Genomic DNA, 13,816 nt, shown 5'->3' with positions numbered 1-13,816 from the left:
GATTTTCTCTTGTAAGATTGTGACATGTATAACATTGTCCAACATGCTCGCTCTTAGATCTGTTTCTAACTTAAGATAAGTAAGGTGGGTGTGTTATTGGTGTCCATAAAATTCCTTTGAATTACATTTGAAAGATTTTAAGCAATACCAAACATATAAAATTGGTTGGAATATTTTATGTGTAATAAAATTTTCATATGAAGACTTCTTCTTTTTTTTATAAATTCTGATACATACAGAAAATAGAATACTATGCAATATAAATTATTACTAATGAGATGTAGATAGTTGACCGTAGATTAATGCTTGAAGAAGTTTATCGGGGGGTGCGGTCAGCAAAGAACAACATAAATAAACAAAACAATATTTATTTATTTTATGCCCGTAGGCATAAAATAAATAAATATTGTTTTGTTTATTTATGTTGTTCTTTGCTGACCGCACCCCCCGATAAACTTCTTCAAGAAATAAATTATTACTAAACTGACCACTTCTAAAAATTTAATGACCTTCAAGAGAAAGTCTTGATACAAATAAACTTGAACTGATATAAATTCCCAAATTAGAGTAATTAAAGTGAACTGATCAGGATGGAAAGAAATTGTGATAACCATCATATATTCCAATGAGTTAAAGAATCTGCTGTAAAAATAAACAACTCCCAAAACAGTGCACCAAAGGTCTAGTATGACAATTTATTCTTAATTTAAAAGTATTAAATCAAGTAAATAAATATTAATATAAGTATACATTATATTTAATATAATTATAATATAATGGCTAATTGGAAAAGGATTACATCAAATCACAGTGACCATTAAAGAGTTGGAGGTACAAGGTTTTCTTGCAATTAGGGGAACAACTTTGATATCAACCCTCTTAATATTCTAGACATGTGTGACCATGTCCTAGTTGAAAAACAGAATTATCAAACAGCAAATTATTGACATCTTGCTGTTTTTCAGATGTAATTTCCATTTTTTCTGTACATGAAAAATTCAAGCAGAATTCCTAATATTCAAGGAAACCAAGGATGAATTTCACTCCCGTACAGAGTTCTTATTAGCGTTAGTGAAGACAAAAATTTTATTGACTTATAAAAAAAGGATAAAACCAACTTTTATGACAAGTAAAAAAATCCAAACGTCAAAAGTATTTCTAATTTTAATGTGGTCTTAATGACAAGGTAACTTTTTTAAAAATAATATTTTAATGAAATAATTGATACCCCTTGTTGAGAATTATCCTAAATTTGGCTTTGGTAAGGATCCTGCTAAAATGAGTTTATTTCTGTAAAAAGCCTAAGTAGTTTGGAAAATGTAAACAAGATAGTTTCATCAAATAAATTCGTAAAGAAATATCCTGACATGTCAAAGTCATAACATTTATGAAAATAAAACATGTTAATTATAAATATTAGGAGTATAAATTAATAACTTCTGCAAATTAAACCAAATTATAAGCTAATGCAGATATTTTTCAATCATTATATGAGCTGCTCAGATTGAGAGGCCTAAGCCACTTTTTACTTATTGCTAGAAATTTAATGTTTTATAAATGTACTTTAATGATGTACAATACAATGTAACCTAGTTAAGAATGAAACCTCTACTACTGATAACTTGGAGGAAGGGGTGTAATGGAGGGAGTATGCTGGCAGAAAAAATTAAGCCCAACAGGCTGGTCTTATGCCTTCCAGAGGTGTGGCAGAGGAAGGGTATGACCTGATCCCTCACTGCCTTCTGTTTCAGTCTAGGTTTTAATGGCAAGACATTCCTATAACCATTAGTAAAAGGCTTCCTTTTCTGGACATGGCCTTTTTGACTCCAATTTAACTTAAATAGGGGTAAGGTTATGCCACCCTCCTGACTGATAATTACAATCAGATCCCTACACTTTTGCATTAGATACTTCTCTTGGTGAGCATTTATAAACCTTTGTAATAGAGATCAAATTTCTTTATGTTCATCTCTATAATTGGGACTTTATTGTATAAGTAAGACAATTTATCAGGTTTGGATAGATTGCAAAGCGTTTGTTAACAAATATTTGAATTTCTTCTCTACAAGCTTTGCTGTACTATCTAAGGTTTTGAACAATAAACAAGCAAATATAAAAATATGTTGAATATTAAAGCATGATGCATGATGGAGATAAAGCATTAGAAAATACATAAATATTTTGACGTCAAATATTCATAATCCTGGCATATTGGTCAAAAATATACCTTATTAAAACGGGAAGGAGAGACTTTGAGATAGAGCAAAATATTTAAAAAGCCCCTGAAATCGAAAAACGGCATCAAACCCGCCACTCCCGCCCTCCATGGTAGCTTTACTTATCTGACTTTTAGAACAGACAATTTCAGCGAGTAGGTTGGTCAATGTACATGTCACAGACTCACAAGAGGAGACTGTAACGCTAAAAAAAAGGCAAGACAAAAAAGAAACACCTTGAACCTAGTACCATTAAAAAAATGAACCGATATAACTCATTTTTTAAGCCATAATTATCAATTGTTTTCAAAAATAAAATATCATACACATAAAATATGAATTATTTATTACCATTTACACGTCTAGAAATAAAAAATAGTACTTCCGACCTTTCGAAGCAGGGTCCTCTATAAATAAGACTATTGCAATTTTGAACCTCCCTACTTGGAAAATGTTTAAATGAAAAGCTTCTTTAAGTGATAAAAAATTGGAAATGTACTTAAATAATACAGGTAATATTCAATTTATAGCAATAAATAAGAAGTGACGTAGGCTACATTTATTCTCCTCACTAGCTCATATAATGATTGAAAAAATATATATTAATAGGAGAAAAGTTTGATTAAAATTTGGTCAATAGAATGTACAAGTAGTAATATTTAAATTGTATTTATTAGAAATAATACACAAGACATTCAACAATTAGAAAAAACATTGTTCAAATTGTATCTAATTCTTCATAAGACATATGTAAAAAAAGAAAATAAAAACATCCATATTATACACATTTTGTAATTGATTTAATATTTTTAACTTTCGAAATTAACATTTAAAAACAGTTGTTCCGGTACAAAAACTATTTGTCTTCTTCAACTGCCATAGGCTCCTCGCCTTTTTCTTCTAAATCTATAATTTCTTTGATTTCCGGTTCAGCTTTAGGTTCTGGTTTAGCTATAAGTGGCCTAATTTTCTCACTGATTTCATTTAATGTCCTCATAAACTGCCTCTCTTTAGTCTAATAGAAAAAAAAAAAAATAAAGTTTAGTAATAACAAACTTTTTGTAATAAACAAAAATAATATGATTAGTAACATGTATCAATATTAAAAAAAAACAAAAAAAAAAAAAAAACAGAAGGGCATAGGAATTGGTAATACAGAACATATTGTAACAAATATGTTAAATGAAATTGAGGCAGTTCTCATTTTTTTAGAGTATTGAGTTTTGATAGAATGTGCTATAAGATAGAAAAACACTAGATTTTAGGTTGAGAGTCATTTTAAAACATAAAATCCTAGAATATAAAACCAAAGAATAGGTCAATCACATTTTTTCTATGGGGAACAGAAAATAAATATTTGAATATGTATAATAAAAAAAATGCATTAAATTCTTTCACCATAATTTATTAATTATCTCCAAATACATTACCATTAGAATTATAAAAATTGAAAAAAGTATAATAATTGATTCAATAAAGTGGCACTAACTCCACTACGTCGAGTCAGTCAATTTTATTGAAAAAGTTGGTGTCACACCCCAGGCATATACATGGCTTAAATATGCAATTTTAATTTCATAAAACTTTTCGTTTTTGAGTTAGGCTGACCACTTACCTATACACAGACTATTTTGTGAGATTTCGTTATTTGGACCCAGAGGACCTCAAAATCTTTATTTCTGCCAAAAATTGTCCACGTATTTTACACAAAGTAAAAATGCAACTTATAATTATATGGATTAGGAGATGTTTTTGATTTATCAATTTTTTATGGAACTTAGTTATAATATGATTATAGAAAGCGTTATTATATTTTCCCTCAATCTCCATAAATTTGTGAGATATTAGCAAAACTTTAAAAAAAAAATTGGCGGAAAGTAATGCCAATTTCCAGCAATCATACTGGAGTCACAAGATTAGTTTTGTTAACAATTTTCTTCATATAAACCAAAATGCACAGCCATCAAACCTTTTTATTAATTAAGATTGTGCAACTTTCTTCCAATCAAATGGTTCTACAGAATTCATAAATTATGTAAGACTCTGAAACTTTTGTAAAAACAAAATAAATGATCAATTCTAAAGATCTAATATCTGAAAATACACTACTGCCACAATTATGGTTAATAAATCAATAGGAAATTGAACTAAGATGATATATACTAATTAATTTTGATAGATAATTGCAGTAAAAATACTGTAATTACAAATGGAAATCATTCATAATTTTATCAATATCAATATTCATAATTTCATAAATTTTATATGATTAAAAACTTAATAATTTCAATACCTGTAAAGCTGACAACTCAGAACTGGTTTGTGAGAGATGATCTCTGTATTCCCTTACATCTGCATTAAGATCTTTAATGTATTTTTCAGACTTGGACGATGATTCTTTAATCTTACCTGCAAGTAAAAAAAACATTAAAAGAAAAAAAATATATAAACAAAAATGAATATTGGAGAGACATAGATGAAAAATAATCAGTTACATTTATGTAGTTTTTGTTTAATTTAATAAAATGAAGTAACCTACCTCTTCTTCTTCTTTATCAGAGTATTTCAAGCGTTCACTTTATCAAATGAATACTTATTTGTATAGAAAACTTTCATTTAATTTCAACAGGTGATACTAGTTTTTAGCTCAAATTAAAAAAGAAAAAGGATCCTTTATTTTAATCATAAATAGGGACTTAATGGTTAGAGAACAATGAACATTACTAGTTGAAACAATAACAAGTAAGACTGTCATAGAAATGTTAATAAAATTACAGTAAAATATTGAGTAAATTTTTATAAGCCAAACAAGCTCACGGTAACTATGGAAAGAATTTGTTGACCTATCATAGTGGGAGGAGTGGAAGTAAGAGTTTTTTTTTTCATGTCACAGCATGTTTGTCAGTATTTGTTATGATTGCCCTGTTATGTTTCTAAAGTTTTCTTAAAATAGTAGTATGATAAAACAAATTTATTTTTGTATTAATTCGGCAGTAATTCCTTATTTTGCTTTTTTAGGGACCCTCAGTAGTCTGGAAAATTTGATAATCTTATCTTACTGATTCCATATTTTTTTGAATAATCAAGAATGGATGGTATTGAATCAAAACCAATCATGAAATTGTTTTGTTTTTTTAATTTTCAAATCGATATAAGATATTGAGGATATCTGCTAAATTATAAGAGTAGATAATAAATAGACTGCATAAATATAGTAATAAAACAGCACATAAAAATGAAATATACTAGTATTAAAAACTGAATACTAAGATTCCTATTATTTCTCATACATACTTAATTCATCACGAAGTTTTCCAAGAGTTTTTTCAGTATCTAGTCTGGCACTTTCACTTCTTGCTAGCTGCTCCATCAATTTACCAACATCCACAAGGGTACCATTGAAAACGATCATCTCTGAAATAAAGTAAAAGATTTAACATATATAAAATATATTTATGAAATAGATGATGTTATAAATTATAACTATTAATATTAAATCAAATGATAAATTTTTCGATTATTTAAAAAAAAAAAAAGGACATTTTTAACAAATTTCCAAATCAAAGATTAATTGTTTTAACAATATATTGTAGTGATAAGTCTCTTGTTAAATGAAATCATTATGTATGAACTGGAACCAGGAAATTGAACAATTAAAAGTGAATATTATGAAGAATATAAGAAAAATACGATTAATATTAATAGTGTGGAGTAAACATGGTTATTATTTTTATGATAGAAGAGAAAATGAATGTGTTTAATATGTAAAAAGTTGAATTTTTTTCATAGATCTAAATTAAGAATTATTTAGGATTTATAAATAATTCTTTTAAAATATAGGATTATTAGACGTTTCAAATAGCATATTAATGAATAATGTTGAAACATAACATTTATTTAGTCATTTCTAAGTGAAATAAGTGTTTTAATTTGTAAATTTTAATATTTGAAGATAATTAATTTTATAATTTTGATAATAACTGAAGCTATCTAACAACGGCGAAAATTTGTAAACATTTTATTTTAGGTCTACAAAGTAGATTAAGCTTTTAAGGCTTAAAATTAATCAGTAATTACTTTTGAAAATAAAAGGCAGCAAGTGACAATGGAAAAAGAGATTTATTTGAGCAGTCTCACAAGATAAAATTATTTGCAGTAAAATCAAGTGAAGTTATTTTTAATGCTTGGATAATTCATTAAATGTTACTTATGAGAAATGGACAATATGATTAAACAGTACTATATTAAATGTTATCATGATAATTCATTAAATGTTAATTATGAGAAATGGACAATATGATTAAACAGTACTATATTAAATGTTATCATGATAATTCATTAAATGTTAATTATGAGAAATGGACAATATGATTAAACAGTACTATATTAAATGTTATCATGATCAAGATAAGTATGATAATGTTCAAACAGAAAAATATTTAAGCCAATGTAAGTGCAGATTTGAAGCAAAAATAATTATGAGGAGTTATTATAAAGAAGTCTTCATCTAATCCAGCAGTGAATTTAAATCAAGGCTCAACCACCAAGTATTTTATAAAAATTATAAAAAAGGTTAGTTGATATAGTTAAGAATAAAGAGTTTGATAAACAGATAAGATTGTGGAAGTCATACTTCTTAGGTAACAGGTAACTGATATTTTTACCTGATTGGTGCAAATAAACATTTCTCTAAATTTTGATGTTAATTGGCTATCAAAAGTTTTGGATCAACAGCTGCTATCCAAGTGTGGACTAAAATGAATGCCAAAGTAACAAACGTACTAATAATAAATAGTATACTATGATCTTAATGACATTGTTTCAAAAAGGATCAGGGTCTTAAAGTCGATCAAAAGAAAAGGGTTTAAGAAGAAGCTACAAGAAAAGAGGAATAAGAAAGAAATTTTTTAGGTAATTCAGGTTTTTTAGTTTCTTCCAATAGTATTTAGCACCAATACTTATGCTACAACCATAATAGTTTATATTCCTGATAGATGCTAACATGCTATTTTAAACTTACTAAAACCCTGTATTTACAAATAGCTGTCTACATATTGTTTTGGAAAGCTTCGTCAAGAAGAGAGACATTAATTGAGATATAAATTACCAATGAAAATACAAAATGATTGATAATTAAAGTGTGACTAACAATGAAGCTATTAAGTAACCAATGAAGACAGAATTTTATTATGGTACTTAAATTTGCTTGACTTATGGGATTCTTAATCAGTCAACTTTATGGAACAAAAGAAGATATAATCACTAATAAATATGCGAACAAAAAAGTTAATCAAATTATGGCCAACTCTAAACCATTATATGGTTTCATTTATATTTACCAGATAAAATTATTCAATTTTATAAATTAATTGAGCTAACGAATTTCTACTATTTTCACTAACATTTAGTAACTTGTTTCCAAATTTACTTTTTTAGGATTCAGTCAACTTATGAGAGGTAACCAGTTCAGGTTATATAAACCCTAGAAAAATATTTATCGAATATAATCTGATTGATCTTTTAATTTATAGATATAGATGTTGAAAACCTCAAAAACTACAAAATTAAATGAAAAACAAATGACAGGGGAGGGGAAGAATCAATCAGAACCCAGAAAGAAAAATTTTTAAGTCACTGACTTTTGAAACAACGGTAATGTCAAATTCGGCTTGGAGTAATCTACTAGAAAAAAAATCAGCCCAGAAGTCTTGGAGAAAATACATAAATTGATTGTTCAATCTCAATTCTTGCAAACATTTTAAAAATGACAATAAATTTGTTTAAATGGCAATAAAGTGTCACTAAAACAAGTTTCTTATTTTAATTTTTTTTTTTACCCTCCTATTTTATTTACATAATAATATTTTTTGAACATCCATATCTACATCCTGGTTTTACTGTCAAGCAAATACACCCATATTTCTACCTCAAGTTTTCTACAATTATTGTTAAAAGAGTTTTATAATCAATATGTGTGTAGGTGTCATGATAAGGGTATGTGCCTGTGCAAGCAGGAACACTTATTTCCAAGTTAGCTAATAGTTGCGATTAAGCAGATCATCAAATGTAATTTTTTTTTTTCCCCCATAGGGTTTTGTAAAGGAATTAGGTGAAATAAAGTAAAAAAAGAAAATCATTATGAATATATAATATTTCTAAAACAAAAACATTAAATGAGTAAGAATACATATACTGGTTGAAAGTATTTGTTTTACAATAATTATTATGATTCATAATATACATTTATTTTACCTACTGGAAATTCCCAAGTCCTGAAGCAAGAAAATTTTTGGCTAAGCCTATTCATTCCTAATATTCAACATTAAACAAATTAATTTTGTTCCTACCAAGAATACAATTTAACAAAATATAAAAAAGTTGTAATACAATCAAGAAAGATCTTGGCTTTTATCGTTCGGAATCAGTCATTTCTATTTTTCCTTTTTTCTCCTTTATTTTTTCATAAAATTCTTTAATATTGTGTATTTATCTAATGTTTATTATCACTAACAATAAGAACTGTTTATTTTTTCAAATAAGTAAAATTGAAGGCACTTTAGAGAAAGAATTTTTAAAAATTGGTTAATTAAACCCTGCCAGACTATACCAATGAGGTTAAGACCTAGCAGATATTGAATAACATTTGATTCTATATCGACATGGTAAGTTTAATTAAACTCATTAGGGTCTTTTTGAGAAAAACAAAAAAAATGTGAAAAATCAATTCCATAAAGTGGTACTTCCAGTCAGTCAATTTAAAGAAATTGCTATCGTATCACAAGGATATATAACGTTTTGTTTTTGAGCTAGATTGTTCAAAGACAAAGACACACATACTTTTTTTGCGAAACTAGGTTTTTTTGGACTCAGTTGACACAAAACATCTTTTTTTCCATCAAAAACTGAAATTCAAAATTTTGCATAATCGCAATACTTTCCCTAACTATATATTCTATACAAAGAGTAAGTGAAAATAAAAAAGTGAAGTACATTAGCCCATGGAAGTTATTTATAAAATAAGACCCAGTAATGTAATTCTGTCATGTTATTGTAGGTATAGTGTACCTCTCCTCTACTCTGGGTTCATTTTGAAGTTATAATAAAAGAAAATTTAAGCCATATTCATTTCTAGATTATACCAATAGAAAAATTGTGAATACATATCACGGGTACTGTATAGTTCAAGATTTATGTCCATTTCTAAATTATATCAATAGAAAATTAATAATTACAAATTATAAGTACTGTTAAGTTCCTGTCCCATGTCCAGTTCTAGGTTACATCAAGAGAAAATTTATAACTAAAGTTTTAATCATTTTAACAATGACTTAAAAAATTGGGGCAGGGAAGAAAGGAATACAAAAATATTAAATTAATGGCTAAACAAATAAATTAAACAAAAAAGACCAAAAGACCATTGTAGTCTAAAGTAGATTAAATTATTGATCTTGCTGAATTTTTGCCCATTCCAGCATCATCAAAGCGTTATACAATCAAAAATAATGCTCTGATGATGGGTAAGATGAATAAATTAATCTCTTTAAGACTACAATGGACTTTTTATGTACTTCTTATAAACTTGTAAATAGTCTCTGCCCTTTGGTAATGTGTTTTTTCTGATGGATAAAAAATAAGTATTAAGTTAATATTGTGAGGTGAGGAGAGGAACAGGACGAGCAGGAAATGGAGACTAAAACAGTCTTTAGAACAAGGCTACCAACAAGTTTAAAACATAATATAAACAGTCTTATCCTAATATGCCAAAAATAAGAACAGAAGAACACTTCCTTAAGGATTAGAAAATTAGAATTGTATTAAGAACAGACTATTTACAACACCTTTAGCATAAAGAGATAGAAACTATTATTTCGGCATGAATTAATAAAAACATTGAATATAATACTTACGACCTGTTTTAATTTCGTTATCCTGTCTAGAACCTCCATTTTGTGGAACATTTTCTTGACTAGAATAAGGTAGCATTGGTTTAAAAGCTGAAAAAAAAAATAATAACAAAATAAATAATAGCATTGATGAACTAAAATAACTCGCTGTTGGAATATTTATAAGTAAACTAGAGAAGTGTAACTCACCGAGTAGCTGTGATAAAGTCATATGCTCAGGCAGCACAGTACCTTCCGTCCTATCAGTTAGTCTTCTATAATAGACAGCATCTCTTGAAACTACTTTCCCAACCAATTTTCTAACTTGAGACCTACAAAATATCAATATATTATCACAGTTTTTTCAGTTTATCACTGAAATTATTATTATTTTTAAAACTTTTAATTAATCAATCTTTCTTCGACTTCTGATAAGTCAAAGATGATAGGCTGAAATTATAACAGGCATTAATTAAAAGAAAAAAATTGAATTTTCGTAATCCAAAGAACACATTAAAAAATCAATTATAATGACAAACTAAGTTATTGAAATAAAGTATCCATACTATAAAAAAGTATAGATAAGTCAATGTCTACTAAATAGGGTTTTAATATATGCAAATTTTTGTCGAAGAGGATTAGACTTCATTTAGAATGGAACCTGATGTAACAATGAGAATCACCTGGATAGTGTAGGACATATAAAAGTAATAATAGAATAGAAATTATAGGTGAAGATGAAAATAGCCAATAGAACCTATTCTATTAATGTAACGGGATACTGAAACATTATAAAAATGTGGAACAGATGTAGAATAAAACTTTGATAAATTTTTGTTATTCTTTTACAATTTTATATTAAAAAGGGTGCTTAGTGTGGTTCATAAGGTTTTGTCTTTGGTATTTTTGATTAATATTTAATAATAAAAATTATGGTTTAACGCAGAGGAGGGAGATTTGCTATACTGAAATTTTGAGTACATAGAAATCAACTCTCAAAATATTATTATTATTGATATAAGGTATGAATGAGGAGTATTATATAAGAAGTATCAGAATTATTACGGAGACATTTCATATAGATAAGTAAAATTTTTATTTAAAATGTTGATTTGTAAAACCAATTTGGCTGAGGAAAATTTAAGTTTTGAAATAAACAGAACAATTTTAAAATGAGAAGTGGATATATAAACTTTAGATAGAATGCCCCCGCAACCCTTCTCATTAATGTAAATTCAAACAGATTATTACATTAATATAGATTCAAATACCTGGATAAAGTCAGCCCAAGAGAAAATACCAGATCTTCGATATCTTTGTCATAAATATATCCACATCGAGTGGTGTCAAAGAAATTAAAAGAAAGGAGAAGCTCTTTGTCAAGGGTCACCAATTTTGCTCTCTCCCTGCGTGGTTCTTTATCATTATTTTTCTTGTCTTTATCATTTTCTTTGTTTTCTTTATCTTCTTTGTCACCCCCCTAAAATGGCAAAACAGAAATTGTGATTGCTATAAATCATCCATTTTGTACAAAATATACAAGGTATTCTATCAAATTTATATTGGTACATTGGTATTAGATTAATTGCTATATTAAAAATATCTTTGCTTACTATATGTAGATAAGTTGAAATATTACTTAAGAAGTTACAGATTACTGAAGATCTGTACATTTAGGTTATTGAATATACAGTGTGATGAAATGCATGTTATAAATTGGACTTTGATAAAGAACAGACATATTGTCAGCAATTAGTAGAAACAAAATTATACTAAAGACTAATTTATTTTTATATTGTAATTATAGGTGAAATAATCATAAATTATTGGTTATGTAATCAAGAATTAAAGGTTTTACTTTTACAACAATCAAATTATACACTTTAAAATTTAATCCATATTTTATTTTACCTCTGCTTCCATTTCCTCTGCTTCAGATTGAACCTCAGGTTCTTTGTCTTTCACCTTATCTGTTTGATTGGAATCTTTGCTATCCACGGATTCTTTGTTCTCTTCCTTTGCATCATCAACTACTTCTTTTCCATCTTTGTCCTTTTTATCCTTTTCATAATGGAATAATAAATTATATTATAAATAACAATAACTTGAATTTTGATTTTATGAAATGACTAAAAATTATAATGGATTATAGAAAAATATTGACAAAAAATGTTATCCTTTTTACACTTTTCTCAAATAAGATATATATCTCACTTATTTATACAAGAAATAAACTTACTTTGTCATCCTCTTTTTCTTTTGACTTTTCTTTATCTTTATCTTTCTCTTCCTTGGGTTTTTCTTTATCATCTTTAGGTTTTTCTTTTTCATCTTTCTTTTCTTCTTTAGGTTTCTCAGGAGCTTCTACAATCGCTCGGTATATGTTGAAGCCAAAATCTCTCATCAACATTTCATTAAAAAGCTCAGCAAAAACAGATACCTCAAAACTATGTTCCTAAGAGAAAAAAAAAATATTATAGTAGGAAGATGGTCCGAGTGGTGGTCAAGAAAGGTACACACACAAATAGTAGAAAAATAACAAACAAAAAGTTGTCTACTATTTTTGTACATTTATTTACCACCAGACAGACATATTTTATAAACAATAAATACAACACAAAATTACAAATACAGAACTTAGAATACATAGTTAACATAACATATTTTATAACGATATGGCAATAATTTTTTTCAAAATGATCTTCTTTGTATTAGAGATAAAAAAAGATTCGATTCATGATTTACGACATTTTATGTTCTATATAAATAAGATTTTGTCATAAATGTTTTACCAAAAAAAGATCAAAGCGACCTGAATGCTTTTTGTTTTTACAGTAAAGTTAGAAAAAAGTTTCAAAACACTTAAGCTGGAAAGATCAAAATACATCTCACATTCCAAGTGGTCTAATATTTATTGTAACCATTAACAAAGACAGATTAAAATTTTAAGTATAAGTGATAATTGATTAGCTTTTAAAAAAATCTCAATCGATTTTTTTTAACTTTCTAAATTAATTAAACTTCTTTTCTAAGACTAATGTAATAATGAGAGGAGAAAAAACTTACAAACATCAACAAATTTTATTAATACTAGAACAAACCTTTGTATCATCTTGCCTGTAGCCTAAGAGTACTGATAATGAATAATAGTGGCAATCAAACTTGCCAGATTTGGCTGTCCTATTTGGATGTACCAAAATACTTGGTTTTTTAGGTAGCTTATACCTCTTTTCCAACAGCTGTCGCTCCTTTTCATCAAGCTTTTTTGGTTCCTCTTCCTAGAAAAGGGAAAATGTTTGAAATAATTTTATTTACTTAATTATATATGAAAATAGTCCACTCTTGACCTCCATGTCCGAATCGATTATGTAGAGGATAGGAATTGGACAATTGGGAATTCAAGCTGCTAATGGGGAGTATTAGAAAGGTCTTGTTCAGAAGGCCAAGGCCCTACAAGGGTAGCCATGGAAGTGGAGGGGAAACAAAGAGTAAGATGATATAAGAAAATTATTAATTTCCTGCCCTCAATCTCTAGAACTACTTACTTTTAATAAGTTACCTAACTAATATACAGTTTACACACTGTTGGGTGCTCTTAACATAACAAATCCATACCCAAGGAAAATTTTCTCTTTTTAAAATGTGTGCTGGTATTGTATACAAATTATTTTGATAAACAAGATTTTCTAATAAACTAATCTGCTTTTATTGGATAAT

The 13,816-nt window shown here is 27.5% G+C and overlaps 1 protein-coding gene across 6 annotated transcripts in view; it reads right to left on the bottom strand.

Moving 5' to 3' along the window:
• Positions 1–2,992: 2,992 nt before the first annotated feature.
• LOC106681237 (cell division cycle and apoptosis regulator protein 1) overlaps positions 2,993–13,816 on the bottom strand; it is a 39,409-nt gene continuing 28,585 nt past the window's right edge. For all 6 annotated transcript variants that reach the window (XM_014421449.3, XM_014421451.3, XM_014421452.3 and 3 more), the window contains 9 exons: positions 13,201–13,377; positions 12,339–12,554; positions 12,011–12,160; positions 11,371–11,579; positions 10,310–10,431; positions 10,124–10,210; positions 5,511–5,630; positions 4,510–4,625; positions 2,993–3,231 (listed from right to left, as the gene is read on the bottom strand). In XM_014421449.3, the coding sequence (XP_014276935.1) occupies positions 3,073–3,231; positions 4,510–4,625; positions 5,511–5,630; positions 10,124–10,210; positions 10,310–10,431; positions 11,371–11,579; positions 12,011–12,160; positions 12,339–12,554; positions 13,201–13,377 (1,356 nt within the window). In that variant the 3' untranslated portion in view covers positions 2,993–3,072. The remainder of the gene's footprint in view (positions 3,232–4,509; positions 4,626–5,510; positions 5,631–10,123; positions 10,211–10,309; positions 10,432–11,370; positions 11,580–12,010; positions 12,161–12,338; positions 12,555–13,200; positions 13,378–13,816) is intronic.

This window comes from Halyomorpha halys, unplaced genomic scaffold (genome assembly GCF_000696795.3).
Source record: "Halyomorpha halys isolate HHAL.00 unplaced genomic scaffold, Hhal_1.1 Scaffold321.1, whole genome shotgun sequence".
NCBI classification, from domain to species: domain Eukaryota; kingdom Metazoa; phylum Arthropoda; class Insecta; order Hemiptera; family Pentatomidae; genus Halyomorpha; species Halyomorpha halys.
The sequence above is the reverse complement of the archived record's forward strand: the minus strand, read 5'-3'. Positions and strand labels throughout refer to the sequence as shown.